General features: G+C 42.3%; 1 protein-coding gene across 1 annotated transcript in view; it reads right to left on the bottom strand.

Annotated features, from left to right (window-relative positions):
- The window catches only part of SPMIP11 (sperm microtubule inner protein 11), a 35,573-nt gene extending 21,208 nt beyond the window's left edge, over positions 1 to 14,365 (bottom strand). The window contains exon 1 of the mRNA XM_074402590.1: positions 14,287 to 14,365. Coding sequence (XP_074258691.1) covers positions 14,287 to 14,365 — 79 coding nt within the window. The remainder of the gene's footprint in view (positions 1 to 14,286) is intronic.
- Positions 14,366 to 19,110: the final 4,745 nt, after the last annotated feature.

Genomic DNA, 19,110 nt, shown 5'->3' with positions numbered 1-19,110 from the left:
CATGTCACCACACCTGGCTAATTTTTTGTATTTTTAGTAGAGACAGGGTTTCACTATATCAGCCAGGATGGTCTCGATCTCCTGACTTCATAATTCGCCTGCCTTGGCCTCCCAAAGTGCTGGGATTACAAGTGTGAGCCCCTGTGCCTGGCCAGGCCAGATAATTTTTTTGTGTTTTTAGTAGAGATGGGTTTCAGCATGTTGTTCAGGCTGGTCTCAAACTCCTGACCTCAAATGATCTGCCTGCCTCAGCCTCTAGAATTTATTTTTGTGTATGATGTGAGGTGGGAGGTGTTTATTATGCTAAGAAACATCTTTTTATTCTTAATTTACAAAGAATTACAACCTCCTGCCTCAAGGGCTCGAGCAATTCTTGTGCCTTAGCCTCCCGAGTAGCTGGGATTACAGGTCTGTGCCACCAACCACACTTGACTAATTTTTCTATTTTTTTGTAGAGATGAAAATATACTATGTTGTCCAAGCTGGCCACAAACTCCTGGGCTGAAGCAATCTGCCAGTCTTGGCCTCTCAAAATTCTGTATTTTGGCTTATCAAAATACGGGCACCCACCATCTCCCATGGCTAATTTTTGTATTTTTAATAGAGATAGGGTTTCACCTTGTTGGCCAGGTTGGTCTCAAATTCCTGACCTCCAGTAATCTGCCCTCCTCGGCCTCCCAAAGTGCTGGTATTACAGGCATGAGCTGTTGTGCTCGGCCCATCCTTTATCTATATATACATATAATATATATATTATACATATATAATATATATTTATATAATACATAATACATAATATATATTATAAAGGAATATATCATGTAGGAATATGATATAGGAATATATCATATATAACATATATAATATGTAACATTATATGATGTATTATATATCTTATAGGAATATTACATATATATATATATATATATATATATATATATATTTTTTTTTTTTTTTTTTTTTTTTGAGACGAAGTTTCACTCATTGGCCAGGCTGGAGTGCAATGGCGTGATCTCGGCTCACTACAACCTCCAACTCTGGGGTTCAAGTGATTCTCCTGCCTGAGCTTATCACGTAGCTGAGATTACAGGCATGCACGACCACACCCGGCTAATTTTGTATTTTTAGTAGAGACAGGGTTTCTCCACGTTGGTCAGGCTGGTCTCAAACTCCCAACCTCAGGGGATCTGCCTGTCTCAGCCTCCCAAAGTGTTGGGATTAAAGGTGTGAGTCACCGTGCCTGGCCTCTAAAATATTTTTAAATTTGATCTGCCAATGGGGTTTGTTCACTTATATTTACACATTGATCTATGGCTTCCTCTTTTGTATTTTCTTCTCCTCCTCCTCCTACTTTTTCTTCTGTTGCTTCTTCTCTCTGCTTCTTCTTCCTCCCTCCTCCTCCTCCCACTCCGCTTCCTCCTCCTCCCTCCTTTTTCTTCTTTTTCTTTGTTATTATTATTATTTTGAGGTGGAGTCTCACTCTTGTTGCCCAGGCTGAAGTGCAAGTGGCACAATCTTGGCTCACTGCAAATTCCACCTCCCAGGTTCAGGTGATTCTCCCATTTAAACCTCCCAAGTAGGTGGAATTACAGGCGTGTGCCACCACGCCTAGCTAATTTTTGTATTTTTAGTAGAGATGGGGTTTCACAATGTTGGCTAGGCTGGTGTCAAACTCCTGAGCTCAAGGGGTCTGCCTGCCTTGGCCTCCCAAAGTGCCAGGATTATAGGCACGAGCCACTGTGTCCGGCCAGCCCACTAGTGCCCACAGGTTTTTAAAAATTGTTTTTTATTTTTTATTTTTGGGAAATAGAATCTTATTCCATCACCCAGGCTGTAGTACCGTGGTGCAATCTCAGCTCACTGCAACCTCCACCTCCTGGTTCAAGCAATTCTCATGCCTCAGCTTCCCAAGTAGCTGAGATTACAGGCTAGTGCCACCATGCTTGGCTACTTTTTAAAATTTTTAATAGAGATGGGGTTTTGCCATGTTGCCCAGGCTGGTCTTGAACTCCTGAGCTCAGGCAATCTGCCCACCTTGGCCTCCCAAAGTGTCAGGATTACAGGTGTGAGCCACCAAGGCCAGCCTCACAAGTTTTAATTCATGCTTACCAGCAGTCAGTTGTGATTCTCCTTCTCCCCCAACAATTTATGTTTTACTTTGTACGTTCAGTTTTGTCATTTAATGAAATAATATTTGATTACTTTTGGTTTTGGGTTTTTTTGAGACAGGGTCTTGCTCTGCTGCCCATGATGGATGGAGTGCAGTGATGCAATCATGGCTCACTGCAGCTTTAATTCTCCCACCTCAGCCTCCCAAGTAGCTGGGATGACAGGTGCTTGCCACCATCCCTGACTAATTTTATTTATTTATTTTTAATTTTTAGTAGAGACAGGGTTTTGCTATGTTGGCCATGCTGGTCTTGAACTCTTGAACACAAGTGATCCGCCCTCCTCGGCCTCCCAAAGTGTTGGGATTACAGGTATAAGTCACTGTGCCTGGCCTAATTTTTGTATTTTTAGTAAAGACAGGGTTTCACCATGTTGCCCTTGAACTCCTGGGCTCAAGCAATTGGCCCGCCTTCGCTTCCGAAATGCTGGGATTATAGGTATGAGCCACTGCGGCCAGCCTAATGAAATATTTGAACTGATGGAATATGTGTGGAGAAAAAGGGCAGTGGCTTTTATAAAAATGAAACTCAATGTTTGAAAAAGCTCAAAAAAGGTGGGTCACAAAAGCTGGGGGCTAGGTGAGCTGGCTCATGCCTGTAATCTGTGCTTTGGGAGGCCCAAGCAGAAGGACTGCTTGAGGCCAGAAGCTTGAGACCAACCTGGGCAACAAGTGAGACCTTGTGTCTACAAAATAGCACTTTTAAAAACTGTAGTAAACTTTGAGTTAAAGTAATAAAAAGAAAAGAAAAAATAAAAAATAAATTTAAAAAAACTTTGAGTTAAAATGGATTGAAGTTAGAAAATCACCATTTTGCAATTATCACAGAAATAACAAATTCACACAAACCCATCAATAGATACTAAAATTAGTGAGTGAAAGTTTGATAAGAATAGGGTAGTTGGCTGGATGCAATGGCTCACACCTGTAATTCCACCACTTTGGGAGGCGGAGGCAGGAGAATCACTTGAGCTCAGAAGTTTGAGACCAGCCTGGGCAACATAACGAGACCTTGTCTCTACTAGAAATCAAAACAATTGTCTGGCTGTGGTGGCATGTGCCTGTAGACCCAGCTACTTGAGAGGCTGAGGTGGGAGAATTGCTTGAGTCTGGGAGATCGGGGCTGCAGTGAGCTGTGATTGTATCACTGCACTGCTGAGCAGCAGAGACCCTGTCTAAAAAAAAAAGAATAGGATACTTACATTTTTCCAAAGTATCTTACCAGAAATTATTATTGGTTACAAAAGAAGAATGGTATTTGACAGTGGAGAAAACCAACAATTACACCTTAAGGGGCAAAATTCACATTACCAGTAATAAGACAAAATGACATCATGAGCCTCCTAATAAGATTCACTGAGGATATAATGTTGCTTATTCCTGCCAAAGATGATTAAACTTGATCTAATAATGATAAATGTCAGACAAAAAATTATGGAATATTCTACACAATGTCTTGCCTATACTATTAAAAAAATGTCAATATCGGCTGAGCACCGTGGCTCATGCCTGTAATCCCAGCACTTCAGGAGGCCAAGGTGGGCAGATCACCTGAGGTCAGGAGTTTGAGACCAGCCTGACCAACATGGAGAAACCCCATCTCTACTAAAAATACAAAATTAGCTGGGCATGGTGGCGCATGCCTGTAATCCCAGTTACTTGGGAGGCTGAGGCAGGAGAATTGCTTGAACCCAGAAGTTGGAGGTTGCAGTGAACCATTGCACTCCAGTCTAGGCAACAAGAATGTAACTCCATCTCAAAAAAAAAAAAAAAAAAAAGTCAATATCATGAAACAAAGGTGGAGGAACTATTTCAGATTAAAGGATACTAAAGAGACCTGCTTACTAAATGCAGTGCTTGATCCTTCACTGGATCCTGGAAAGAAAAATTTTGTTCTAAAAGACATTATTGGCCAGCCCGGGCAACAGAGCAAGACCTCATTGCTTTTATTTTTATTTATTTGTTTATTTTTAAGATGGAGTCTTACTCTGTCACCCAGGCTGGAGTGCAGTGGCGTGATCTTGGCTCACTGCAACCTGTCTCCTAGGTTCAAGCAATCCTCCCACCTCAGCCTTCTGAGTAGCTAGGATTACAGGCACCCACCACCATGCCTGTAATTTTTTGTATTTTTAGTAGAGACTGGATTTCACCATGCTGGCCAGGCAGAGACCTCCTCTCTTAAAAAAAAAATAATAAATAATAAAAAATAAAAAAGTTGGCCAGGTGTGGTGGTTCATGCCTATAATTCCAGTACTTTGGGAGGCTGAGGTAGGAGAATCACTTGAGCCCAGAAGGTCCAGGCTGCATTGAGCCATGATTACCTCACTGTACTGCAGCCTGGGAGACAGAGTGAGACCCTGTCTCAAAAAAAAAAAAAAAAAAAAAAAAAAAAAAGGCCACACATGGTGGCTCATGCCTGTACTCCCAGCACTCTGGGAGGCCGAGACAGGTAGATCACAAGGTCAGGAGTTCAAGACCAGCCTGACCAACATGGTGAAATCCCGTCTCTAGAAAAAAATAAGAGAGATTTATGAGACAATTGGCAAAACTGAGAAATGCACTGTAGATGCTTACATAACAGCATTGTATCAGTGTTAAGATTTGCTGTATTTGATACCTATATGGTGAGTTGTTCTTAGGAGATACAAGCTTATTCAGAGGGAAAGAGATATGTAAGCAACTTATTCTCAATTACCTGAGAAAAAGTAGATATTATAGTAGAGACAAAGCAAAAAAGAGAGTGGCAAAGTATTAATGAGTTAACTTGGTTAAAGGGTGTAAAGAAATCATTTCTACAAGTCTTACGTATTTTCTATAATTTTGAAGTTACATTAGCAAGAAAAGTTTTTAAAAATGGTAGATTGGGCCAGGCATGGTGGCTCACGCCTGTAATCCCAGCACCTTGGGAGGCCGAGGTGGTCAGATCACGAGGTCAGGAGTTCCACACCAGTTTGGTCAACATGGTGAAACCCCGTCTCTACTAAAAATACAAAAATTAGCCGAGCGGGGTGGCAGGTGCCTGTAATCCCAGCTACTCGGGAGGCTGAGGCAGGAGAAATGCTTGAACCCAGGAAGCAGAGGTTGTGGTGACCTGAGATCATGCCACTGCACTCCCGCCTGGGTGACAGAGTGAGACTCTGTCTCAAAAAAAAAAAAAAAAAAGGTAGATTGACCTTATTGGCTTTAATTTCTTTTCCTCTCAAATTTGCTAAAATGACATCATCATCATCATCATCATCATCATCATCATCATCATCACAATGAGATTAACCTTCCAGGGCAAAGAGAGGGGTCAAGGATATAATAGCATACGAGATATTTCAGTAGAAATATCTTTTGGAAAATGCAAAGTGGACAGAAGGGTGACAATTAACCTAACAGAGTAAAGAATGTTTTTACCTAAGTTTCTGTAGTAGAGGATACATCTAGAATTGAGCTAATTCATCTGAGAGGCCCAAAACTTGGAATGTAATGGGTACCACAGAGGCTAGGTGTAGGAAATAGGCCTGAGAACAAGAAGGGAGTCACTGAAAGGCTGTCAGAGCATCTGGGTTAACCAGGCAAATTACCCTTCCCCAAAAAGGGAATGTAAAATTTCTCTGGAGCACCTGAATCTAGGAGGCCTTGCAGGTGGTATGATTTGATATGAAGGCTGGTGATATGGTTTGGATTTACATCCCCACTCAAACCTCACATTGAACTGTAATCTCCAGTGTTGGAGGAGGTACCTGGTGAAAGGTGATTAGATCATGGGGTCTGATTTCTCCCTTGCTGTTTTTGTGATAGTGAGTTATCACAAGATCTCATTGTTAAAAAGCGTGTAGTACCACTCACACCCCCTTCTTTCCTCTCTTTTTGTCCTACTCCAGCCACATAGGATGTGTCTGCTTCCATCATGATTGTACGTTTCTTGAGGCTCCCCCACCATGCTTCCTGTACAGCCTGTGGAACCATGAGACAATTAAACCTCTTTGCTTTGTATATTACCCAGTCTCAGGTAATTTTTTAAAGAAATGTGAGAACTGACTAATACAGCTGGTGCAGGTGTAGAACAGAAAATCTGGCAATTAAGTTAAAAATTAGGATCCTCAAAATTGAGACCCTTAATACCTTCTTCTGTCCCAGCTCCTGGCATGCTAATAAATAAGCATATAACCAATGCCCAGAGAAGAAATAATAGGATTCTTCCCTGGAGAATTTGTAGAGATCCAGAGGAAAGCTGGAATGAAGCCCATAATGGACAACTCCTTCCATCACCTTCTAGTTAACTTTTTTTGGTTCCTAACTCTTAAATCAGAATGGAAAGCCAAGGATCACTAGTTATTTGAAGAAAGTAATCACTGAGAAAAACAGAGACCAAAATAAACTCATAGGAAAAAGGGCTCAGAGGGAAAAAGAGTCAATGCAAGGAAAATAAGAGAACTTCAAATAAAGTATAATATTCATGGACAAAACAGAAAGTATAAAAAAGGAAAATCAGAGGACCAAAAATCGTCCTTCGAAATTGAAATATAATAACCAAAATCAAATGTTCTTATCTATTGCATGAAGAAAAAAGAGAGTAAAGAAAAAAAGGTTCTGATATGAAGGTGTGCTAGTTTCACATATTTCCACAAACTCTTTCATATAAAACCCCACAAGAAGTGGAGCTTAATTCCCCTTCCCTTGGGTATGGGCTGGATTTAGTAATATTTAGTGATTTTTTGTTTGTTTGTTTTTTGAGATGGAGTTTCACTCTTGCTGCCCAGGCTGGAGTGCAGTGGCACAATCTCAGCTCACTGCAACCTCTGCTTCCCAGGTTCAAGCAATTCTCCTGCCTCAGCCTCTTGAGTAGCTAGAATTACAGGCGCCCACCACCATGCCCAGCTAATTTCTGTACTTTTAGTATAGATGGAGTTTCACCACTTTGACCAGGCTGGGCTCGAACTCCTGAACTCAGGTGATCTGCCCGCCTTGGCCTCCCAAAGTGCTGGGATTATAGTCATGAGCCATCATGCCCAGCCTGGATTTAGTAATTCTAACAAATAGAAAAAGTGAAATGACAGTCACTTCTGAGACTAGGTCGTAAAAATGCATTTTGACTCTCTTCCTTCTCTCTGATCGCTTGCTCTGAAGAAAGTTAGGTGCCATATAAGAATACTCAAACAGCTTATGGAGGTCCATATGGTGAGAAACTGGGGTGTCTTGTCAATACCCATGAAGGAACTGAGGCCCCCAAATATCCTGGAAACGGCTCCTTCAGCCCTCACTCAATCTCTAACCATTATATGGCTACAGCCCCTGCTGACATCCTGTCTGCAACCATATGAGAGATCCTGGCTGGGCCCAGTGGCTCATGCCTGTAATCCCAACACTTTGGGAGGCTGAGGTGGGTGGATCACGAAGTCAAGAGATCAAGACCATCCAGGCCAACATAGTGAAACCCAGTCTCTACAAAAATACAAAAATTAGCCAGGCATGGTGGCAGGCACCTATAATCCCAGATACTCAGGAGGCTGAGGCAGGAGAATCCTAGGAGGTGGAGGTTGCAGTGAGCTGAGATCATGCCAGCGTGGGCAACAAGAACAAAAACTCTAAAAAAAAAAGAGATCCTGAGCCAGAATTATCTAGATAAATTGCTTCTGGATTAACAGAAACGGTAAATAATAAATATTTGTTGTAATAAACCTGTATATTTTAGGGTAATTTGTTATACAGCAATAGCCAATTAGCACAAGGTTGCAAGATAAAATTAAGGGAAGCTTCCAAAGAGTAAATAATAATAATAATAATGATGATGATGATGATAAAGAAAATTAAACCAGGCATGGTGGCTCATGCTTGTAATCCCAGCACTTTGGCAGGCCAAAGTGGGCAGATTGCTTGAGCTTAGGAGTTTGAGATCAGCCTGGGCAATATAGGGAGACTCTGTCTCTACTAAAAAATACAAAAGTTATCCAGGCATGGTAGCCTGTATCTGTAGTCCCAGCTACTCAGGGAGGCTGAGCTCGTAGCATCTCTTGAGCCTGGGAGGTTGAGGCTGCAGTGAGCCATGATTGTGCCACTACACTCCAGCCTGGGTGACAGAGCAAGACCCTGTCTCAAAAATAGCAATTAATAATAATATCTAGATTAATGTTTGAAAATCAATTTGGAAGATTTTATAGCTGACAAATGGTAGTTTGAAAAAGAAGAAAAGAAACAATAAAGAATTAAAATTTCTCAGAAATGGAAAGCATAAATTTCCAGAATGAAAGAGCTCATGAAGTGTTCATAACAATGAATGAAAAAAGACTTACAATAAATTCCAGCATTATGAAATTTCAGGATACTATGGAACAAAAAGAAAATCAAAGTTTCCAGAGGTCGGGTGAAGTGGTTCACGCCTGTAATCCTAGCACTTTGGGAGGCTGAGGCAGACGGATTGCTTTTGAGTCCAGAAATTTGAGACCAGCCTGGACAACACGGCAAGATCCCATCTCTATAAAAAATATAAAAAATTAGCCAGGCATGGTGGTGTGTGCCTGTAGTCCCACCTACTAAGGAGGCTGAGGTGGGAAGATTGCTTGAGCCCAGGAAGCAGAGGTTGCAGTGAGCCAAGATTATTGTGTCATTGCACTCCAGCCTGGGTCTGGGTGACAGAGCAAGACTCCATCTTAAAAAAAAAAAAAAAAAAAAAAAAAAAAAAAAAAAAAAAAAAAAGCTTCCAGAAACAAAGAAATTAGTTACATACAAAGGAATGTAACTGGAAGCCAGAGGACAATAAACACATAGCTTCAAAATTCTCAGAAAATGATTTTCAACTTAGAATTTCCTATCTGGAAAAACTGTCAATCAAATGTGAGGGTACAATAAAACCATTCTGGACTCATAAATATACCTCCTATGCATTCTTCGAAAGCTTCTAGGCATATTCTAGGAAACGGAGGGAGTAAACCAAGAAAGAAAACATGGGATCCAGGAAACAGGGAATACTACCTTGGAGAGAGGCAAAAGCAAGTCGCAGAACAATAGTTATGCAACAGGTTTTGAGAATGAACAGTCTAAACTACAGTAGGACAGGCAGTTTGGGAAAAAATGGAACTGACAGATTGCTGTGTTTTGAGTGATTGAAAAAAAATCATTGGGCATTTGGCAGAGCTGTTGAGGGATTGGGAAAGAAGTAACAATCGGTACATATAGAACCAACAAATGAAAACAATTCAGCAATTTTTTTTTTTTGAGACAGAGTCTCACTCTATTGCCCAGGCTAGAGTGCAATAGTGGGCAATCTCAACTCACTGCAACCTCTGTCTCCTGGGCTCAAGCAATCCTCCCACCTCAGCCTCCAGAGTAGCTTGGACTATGGGTGTGCACCACCATGCCTAGCTAATTTGTGTGTGTGTGTGTGTGTGTGTGTGTGTGTGTGTGTGTTTGGTAGAGACACGGTTTCCCCATGTTGTTCAGCCTGGTCTCTAATTTCTGGGCTCAAGGAATACACTCATATCCCAAAGTCCTGGGATTATAAGGAATCCAGGCCTCCCAAAGTCCTGGGATTATAGGCATGAGCTACCGTGCCAGGCTAGCAGTTCTTAACTGGGTTAAGAATTGCTTAACTAGGGATAAACAAAAAGTCTCAGGGGATAGGGAAAATAAAAGGAAAAGTCACAGTGACATTATTTGGCTTAGCAGTGAACCTTTTTTACACAGTTGTAAGGCTACTGATTTAATATCTTATTAGACTACTATTACAAATTATCATAAATTTAGTGGCTGAAAACATCTATTTATTTTATTTTGTTTTATTTATTATTTTTTTTTTGAGAGGGAGTATCCCTCTGACAGCCAGGCTGAAGTGCAATGGCACAATATCAGCTCACTGCAACCTCGACCTCCCGGGTTCAAGCAATTCTCCTGCCTCAGCCTCCAGAGTAGTTGTGATTACAGGCATGTGTCACCATACCTAGCTAATTTTTGTATTTTTAGTAGAGACAAGGGTTCGCCATTTTGGCCAAGCTGGTCTTGAACTTCTGATCTCAGGTGATCTACCAGCCTTGGCCTCCCAAAGTGCTGGGATTATAGACATGAGCCATTTATTTTTCTTTTTTTATTTTTGAGAGGGAGTTTTGCTCTTGTTGCCCAGGCTGGAGTGCAACTGCATGATCTCGGCTGACTACAACCTCCACCTCCTGGGTTTAAGTAATTCTCCTGCCTCAGCCTCTCAAGTAGCTGGGACTACAGATACCTGCCACCATGCCTGGATAATTTTTGTATTTTTTAGTAGAGAGGGTTTTTTTTTTTTTTTTTTTTGAGACGGAGTTTCGCCCTTGTTACCCAGGCTGGAGTGCAATGGCGCGATCTCGGCTCACCGCAACCTCCGCCTCCTGGGGTCAGGCAATTCTCTTGCCTCAGCCTCCTGAGTAGCTGGGATTACAGGCACGCACCACCATGCCCAGCTAATTTTTTTGTATTTTTGGTAGAGACGGGGTTTCACCATGTTGACCAGGATGGTCTCGATCTCTCGACCTCGTGATCCACCCGCCTCGGCCTCCCAAAGTGCTGGGATTACAGGCTTGAGCCACCGCGCCCGGCGAGAGGGGGTTTTATCATGTTGACCAGGTTGGTCTTGAACTCTTGACCTCAGGTGATCCACCCACCTCAGCCTCCCAAAGTTCTGAGATTACAGGTGTGAGCTACCACACCCAGCCTGAAAACAACAGCTATTTATAATCTCACAGTTCTGTATGTCAGAAGGCTAGACCGGCTTGACTGAGTTCTCTGCTAGAGTACCACAAAGCTGAAATCAAGGTGTTGGCTGTTGGCTGGGCTAGGGTCTTATCTGGAGACTATAGAGAAGAATCTACTTCCAGCCTCATTAAGGTTGTTGGTAGAATCTAGTTCCTGGTGGTTATAGGGCTGATGCCTTGCTGGCTCTCAGCCAGGGGTCACTCACAGCTCCTAAAGGCCACCTGCATTCCTTGACATGTGGCCCCCTCCATCTTCTTCTTTTTCTTTTTTCTTTTCTTTTTTTTTTTGCTTTTGTTTTGTGAGACAGGGTCTCACCCTGTCACCCAGGCTGGAGTACAGTGATGCAATTTTGGCTCACTGCAACCTCCTCTACCTCTCAGGTCCAAGAGATTCTTAGGCCTCAGCCTGCTAGGTAGCTGGGACAATAGGCACCTCCCACGCCACACCTGGCTAATTTTTGTATTTTTTTAGTAGAAATGGGGTTTCAGCATATTGGCCAGGGTGGTCTTGAACTCCTGACCTCAAGTGGGCTGCCCACCTTGGCCTCCCAAAGTGCTGAGATTACAGGTGTAAGCCAGCACGCCTGGCCAAACTTTCTGCTTTTAAAGAGTTTAAGTGGGCTGGGTGCGGTGGCTCAAGGCTGTAATCCCAGCACTTTGGGAGGCCGAGGCGGGTGGATCATGAGGTCAAGTGATCAAGACCATCCTGGTCAACATGGTGAAACCCCGTCTCTACTAAAAATACAAAAAAATTAGCTGGGCATGGTGGCACGTGCCTGTAATCCCAGCTACTCAGGAGGCTGAGGCAGGAGAATTGCCTGAACCCAGGAGGCGGAGGTTGCGGTGAGCCGAGATCGTGCCATTGCACTCCGGCCTGGGTAACAAGAGTGAAACTCCGTCTCAAAAAAAAAAAAAAAAAAAAGGAAATAAAACTTTATGTAATATTACTTTGAAAACAAATAAAAAAGCTAACCTTTAAATACTTCTGTTTTATTAGACATGGGGGAGATAACTTTAAGAGATCTGGGGAAAATCATAAAATTCATTTAAAAATCAGGTAGCTTTGAACAGTGTGGTGACTCATGCCTGTAATCCCAGCACTTTGAGAGGCCGAGGCAGGCGGATCACCTGAGGTGAGGAGTTCAAGACCATCCTGGCTAACACTGTGAAATTCTGTCTCTACTAAAACTACAAAAAATTAGCCAGGCTAGGCACATGCCTGTAGCCTCAGCTGTTAGGGACAAGCTGCCTCAGAAAACCCCCTCTGGGCAAGCTGACCCCCGACTCTGATTGCTCTGTAGCTGCATTCCTGAAACTCCTAGCTAGGTGCCACAGCAAGGCTGCCAGATGTGCTACAATTAAGCAAAGCGGGATTACAGCCATTTGAGCAGCTGTGGGAGGACAGGGAAAACAAATGTTTGTTATCTATACTTGTAAATTCTTGTTTTACACATACTTGTAAAATCCTGTTTTTTAAAAACTGCTGCTATAAAAGTCACAGGATAATGTAAGGCTGTCACAAGTTAACAAACTATCTCTGTGCCAGTTACAAGCTAATAGATAGCTCAGTCCTGAAACTCCCTTATGCCCCTCTCACCCCATATAAACCACTAGTTTTCTAAGCTTCAGGCCTCCTCCTCTGATTGTTATGAAGCAGCCAGGCAGGTTAATAAAACTTGCTTGCCTGACTTTGGGTCTACTCTTCTTTCGCTCAGCTAACCTTACACCAGGTACTCGGGAGGCTGGGGCAGGAGAATCGCCTGAACCAGGGAGGCGGAGGTTGCAGTGAGCTGAGTTCACCCACAGCACTCCAGCCTGGGCAACAGAGGGAGACTCCATCTCCAAAAAAAAAAAAAAAAAAAAAAAAAAAAATCAGTAGCTTTACAAATGTGATGTCACTTTAAATAAACCAAACTGGAAACCGTAGATGATGCATCAAGGGGGAAAAAGGGCAAGGCACTCATCAGTAGTCATATTTTCAAAGAAAAAGAATTTCTTTGGTATTATGTTGAAAAAAATGGTGAAAGAACCTGCCTTTATACATATAGTAATCCCCTCTTACCCTTGGGATACATCCCATATATTCTTTTTTTTTTTTTTTTTTTTTTTTTTTTGAGACGGAGTTTCGCTCTTGTTACCCAGGCTGGAGTGCAATGGCGTGATCTCGGCTCACCGCAACCTCTGCCTCCTGGGTTCAGGCAATTCTCCTGCCTCAGCCTCCTGAGTAGCTGGGATTACAGGCACGCGCCACCATGCCCAGCTAATTTTTTGCATTTTTAGTAGAGACGGGGTTTCACCATGTTGACCAGGTTGGTCTCGATCTCTCGACCTTGTGATCCACCCACCTCGGCCTCCCAAAGTGCTGGGATTACAGGCTTGAGCCACCGCGCCCGGCCACATCCCATATATTCTAAGACTCTCAGAGGACATTTGAAACTTCAGATGGTACCAAACTCCATATACACTATGTTTTTTCCTATACAGTAACAGTTGGATAGTGGATATGCTAGACAAAGGGATGATCCTCTTCCCAAGTAGGATGGTGCAAAACTTCATCACTCTACTCAGAAGGGCATACACTGTAAAATTTATAAATTGTATACTTTTGGGCCGGGCGTGGTGGCTCAAGCCTGTAATCCCAGCACTTTGGGAGGCTGAGGCGGGTGGATCACAAGGTCGAGAGATCGAAACCATCCAGGTCAACAAGGTGAAACCTCGTCTCTACTAAAAATACAAAAAATTAGCTGGGCATGGTGGCACGTGCCTGTAATCCCAGCTACTCAGGAGGCTGAGGCAGGAGAATTGCCTGAACCCAGGAGGCAGAGGTTGCAGTGAGCCGAGATCGCGCCATTGCACTCCAGCCTGGGTAACAAGAGCGAAACTCCGTCTCAAAAATAAAAAATAAAAAAATAAAAAATAAATTGTATACTTTTGGAATTTTCCATTAATATTTTTGGATCACAGTCAACCATGATCAAGGCTTATGTCATCCTTGACCTCCTGGGTCCAAGTGATTCTCCCACCTCAGCCTCCCAAGTAGCTAGGACCACAGGCATGCACCATCACACCCAGCTAATTTGTGTAACTTTTCATAGAAATGTGGTCTATGTTTCCCAGGCTGGTCTCCAACTCCTGGGCTCAAGTAATCCTCCTGCCTTAGCCTCCCAAAGTGCTGGGATTACATGTGAGCCACTGTACCTGGCCCAAATTGTGTGTCTTAATAAGGATATTAAATGACAGGAGAGCAAAGCTGAAAGGATACTGTCCCTACTCTACAATTTTAACTAGTGTAACTTTTGATCTTGGAGGATAAATCTCTAACCCTAGGTAGAAAAATAAATAGCTAGGAAGTGGCTACAAAGCACCTAGGTGAAGAAGTGGCCCTTCTAACCCTCTACCCTATATTCTCCTTACTTGTTTCTTCAATGGCTTTCCTTTTCTTATTCCAAAATGAATTTTGATAGCCCAAAAGATATAAGTTGAAGAAGGCCATCTCAGATCCTCCCTGGCCTCTTCTGGAATGTTCAGGTTGGGGCACTGGACTCTGTCTGGTAACCACGGTAATGTCCTTAAGAATTACCACAACTGACACTCCCTTTGTCTAATGAGGCACAGGATTTATAGGTTCACAGGGGAGGCCAAGTGTGGTGGCTCATGCCTGTAATCCCAGCACTTTGGGAGGCCGAGGCAGGTGGATCATAAGATCAGGAGTTCTAGACCAACCTGACCAACATGGTGAAAACCATCGCTACTAAAAATACAAAAATTAGCTGGGTGGATTGGCACATGCCTGTAGTCCCAGCTACTCAGGAGTCTGAGGTAGGAGAATTGCTTGAACCCGGGAGGTGGAGGTTGCAGTAATCCAAGATCGCGCCTTTGTACTCCAGTGCTCCAGCCTGGGCTACAGAGTAAGACTCCATCTCAAAAACAAAACAAAACAAAACAAAAAACAACAACAACAAAAAAGGTTCACAATGGAGCTGGAGTGAGAGTGGGCTAAATAACTTCTGAAAAATGGAGGAAACAGTTGTTAGTACACCTTTTCTTGATCTAGTCTTCCACTGTAAGCATCAGAAGGCAGTGAGTAGAAACAGCACTGACCTGGGCTCAAATCTTAGTTATGCCATATTCTAGGTGTCTGACTTTCAATAGATTAAGCCCGTTTTTAATTTTAAATTTTAAAAAATGGCAACGACAGTATCTACCTGATAGTTACGAGAATCGAATGAGATAATATATGCAAATATCCTTAGAACAGTGTTCGACTCATAATGGAAACTTGACAAACAGTATTTAAATCTTTTTTGTTTGTTTGTTTGTTTTTAGATTGAGTCTCCCTTTGTTGCCTAGGCTGGAGTCCAGTGGTGCAATCTTGGCTCACTGCAACCTCTGCCTCCTGGGTTCAAGCGATTCTCGAGCCTCAGTCTCCCGAGTAGCTGAGATTACAAGGGTGTGCCACCACGCTTGGCTAATTTTTGTATTTTTAGTAGAGACAGGGTTGACCAGGCTGGTCTTGAACTGCTAACCTCAAGTGATCTGCCCTCCTTAACCTCCCAAAGTGTTGGGATTACAGGAATGAGCCTGTATTTAAGTCTGTTAAAAATTTAAGCCGGGCACGGTGGCTCAAGCCTGTAATCCCAGCACTTTGGAGGCCGAGGTAGGTGGATCACAAGGTCAAGAGATGGAGACCATCCTGGTCAACATCGTGAAACCCCGTCTGTACTAAAAATACAAAACATTAGCTGGGCATGGTGGCACGTGCCTGTAATCCTAGCTACTCAGGAGGCTGAGGCAGGAGAATTGCCTGAATCCAGGAGGCGGAGGTTGTGGTGAGCCGAGATGGCACCATTGCACTCCAGCCTGGGTAACAAGAGCGAAACTCTGTCTCAAAAAAAAAAAAAAAAAAAAAAAAAAATTAAGTCAGTATTTAAGTCTTAGTAGTAATCCAGCCTTATATTCAGGAAAAAAAAAAAAATCTGAATAGGATACTTTCAATGGGTTTTTGTTTCGGCAGTGGTGTGCCAATTCATAGTGACTTTTGAAAGCCTGTTAAATTTTCATTAATTTTGTGAACTGATTGTTAAGGGATTAAAAATTAAATTAACTGAACTTAGAACTGAAAAAGTTATATTAAAAATAAAGGTAGTACACCAGATGTGGTGTCTAATACTTGTAATCCCAGCACTTTGGGAGGCCAAGACAGATGGATCTCTTGAGCTCACAAGTTTGAAATCAGCCTGGGCAACATGGTAAAACCCTGTCTCTACCAAAAAAAAGCCAACAAAAATTAGTTGGGTGTGGTGGTATGTGGCTGTAGTCCCAGCTACTCAGGAGGCTGAGGTGACAGGATGGTTTGAGCCTGGGTGGTGGTGGTTGTCGTGAGCTGAGATTGTGCCACTGCACTCCAGACTGGCAATAGAGCCAGAACTTGTCTTAAAATAAAATAAAGGTAGTAAATACTAACAACTCATCTCTTCCTGATTATTTCACTCTTACCTATGCTCATGAGTTTATTTACTCCCATTGTATCTGCATATTCCACTCTTTTATCATTTGTTTTTCTCTTTGTTTTTCAGTTTGGGAAGTCTCCTAATGACATGTTTTCAAGCTTACTGATTTTTTCCTTTGTCATGTCCAGTATACTGATGAGCCACCAAAGGCATTCTTCATTTCTGTTACAGTGTTTTTGATCTCTAGCATTTCCTTTTGATTTTTTAGAGTTTTTATCTGTTTACTTTACCCTTTGTTCCTGAATGTTGTCTTCTTTTTCCATCAGTACCCTTAACATATTAATAGTTAAATTCTCAGTCTGGTAATTCCAAAATTTCTGCCATATGTGAGTCTGGTTCTGATGCTTGCTTTGTCTTTTTTGAGATGGAGTATCAATTCTGTTGCCCAGGCTGCAGTGCAATGGCACAATCTCAGCTCACTGCAACCTTTACCTTCTGGGTTCAAGCAATTCTCCTGCCTCAGCCCCTTGAGTAGCTGGGACTACAGGTGCCTGACACCTTGCCCAGCTAATTTTTGTATTTTTAATAGAGATGGGGTTTTGCCATGTTGGTCAGGCTGGTCTCGAACTCCTGACCTCAGGTGATCTGCCTGCCTCAACCTCCCAAAATACTGGGATTCCAGGCATGAGCCATTGCTGTTGGCCTTGCTTTGTCTTTCTAGATTGTATATATATTTACATTTTAGCATGCCATATAATTGATTTAGGTTAGACATGATCTATTGGGTAAGGGTTGGGTTTTGTCTATATGGCTAGGAATTCGGTTGTGTTTACTGTTTGCTATAGCTGTAGGTGTTAGATGCTAAAATTTCCTATGGTGTCCTTGTTTTTGCTTCCCCTACTCTTTGAATTTCCTTAGAGACTCTTCCTGAAATAGGGTCAGAGCCTTGCAGTTTTTTCAGTTATAATCCCATTATTATATACAGGAGCCCTATTAAGGTGGGTAAGGGAAAGCATTCTGTAATTGTATTATTAGGTCTGTCTTTTATTGCACGTGTCCTTGGGCTATGACCCTTACAACTGTCTCATTTTTTCCTTCTCTTACATGAAACAGGAAGACTAGAGGAGGCTTCTGTTGGGTATATCCCTTTGCCCACATTGGTTAGGCTCTGTTTGACAGTTTCCCTTGAAGACAGGCCTTTGTTAAGGAAAAGAGAATGCTCTATTTCAAAATGGCTAACTTCTCTGTCTTCCTGTTGGAAGTAAATTCGCAAAAATGTGGGGGACGCCTTAACACTGGGTACCTAAGAGTTTAAAAAAAATCTCAAGCTAGTCTATGTTCAGTCTCCAGCAATTTGTCAATTGTCCTACAAGTATTTCTGCCAGTTGCTGGTTCCAGTAGCGGTTTTTCCTCCAAGTATGTCATGATTCTCTGTTCTACCTATTTTGAGTCGCAATGTCCCTCCAGATTTTGGGGTGAAGGGACCTCAGTTCTCAGAACGGTATAAGAAGGGCTGTTAAGTTTTAGTTTGTTTGGCTTTTTCCTTCTTGTGAGAATGGGAGTGATCAGCTACAAGCTCTTTACCTGTCAGACTGGAAACTGGAACTCCCTATCTATTGTATCTGTCTGGAGAAAATACTATGTGATGGTGTGTGCCTCTTTTCCCAATGTTGTGATCAGTGATGTCATATGGGCATATTGAAATCAGGCATGGTGGGAGGATTTATGTCACAGAAATTGGCAAACATTATAAACAAAGCTGGATTTATTCATTTTGTTGATTGTCTCAATTTAAGAAAGGGATAGAGAAAATGTTAATAATTCAGATTAAGTTTTAAAGTATATCATGTCTGGCTGGCCATGGTGGCTCACACTTGTAATCCCTGCACTTTGGGAGGCTGAGGTGGGCTGGATCACTTGAGGCCACCAGTTCGATACTAGCCTGGGCAACATAGTAAAACCCTATCTCTATTAAAAACACAAAAGTTGGCTGGGTGTGTTGGTGCAGGCCTGTAACCCCTGCTACTTAGGAGGCTGAGGCAGGAGAATCATTTGAGTCTGGGAGGTGAGGTTGCAGTAAGCTAAGATCATGCCACTGTACTGCAGTCTGGCTGACAGAGTGAGAGTCTGTCTCAAGGAAAAAAAAAGTGTATCATGTCTAAAGCCATTACATTGTTGATAACACAAAAAAGTGACATATTCTAGTATTTAAAAGCTATGATCTAGTTGGATGTGGTGGCATGTGCCTATTATCCTAGCTATTTGGGAAGCTGAGGTTGGGAGGATCACTTGAGCCTAGGAGTTTGAATCCAGCCTGGGCAACATAGCAAGATCCCATTTGTACAAACAAAAAGAGGGGTACCCATTCTTAGGACCTTCTGAAGCAGTTTCACAGAAAAAATAAAAATTTAAAAATAATAAAAACAAAAACCCCCAAACGCCATGAAACACTGTAGAATCCAATACCCAGAACAAGATTAGTCTCTAGCAAATAGGAGTAGACTTATAGGTATGACTTACAAGAAATGGAGTAGTATTTATATTTTTTTAAAAAGAAAACTCCTCTGGTTTAAAATTTTGTCAATTGTTCTTTAAGGGCGGTGTGTATTAAAGTGTATTTAAAGGCTAACATGCCCTGAAGAGCAGCATACTTAACCAAGATAGCAAACTCAATATGGAGTCATTAATCCAAGAGAAAAAGTGGAGAACCAAACACAAGTCAGAAAATTAGACAAGAGGAATCTGGAAGAAATGATCTTGGCTGTTCATATGGTTTGGCTCTGTGTGC

The sequence above is a fragment of the Saimiri boliviensis genome, chromosome 7, assembly GCF_048565385.1.
Source record: "Saimiri boliviensis isolate mSaiBol1 chromosome 7, mSaiBol1.pri, whole genome shotgun sequence".
NCBI classification, from domain to species: Eukaryota; Metazoa; Chordata; class Mammalia; order Primates; family Cebidae; genus Saimiri; species Saimiri boliviensis.
Note: the sequence above shows the minus strand (reverse complement) of the source record. Positions and strands in the feature narration are given on the sequence as shown.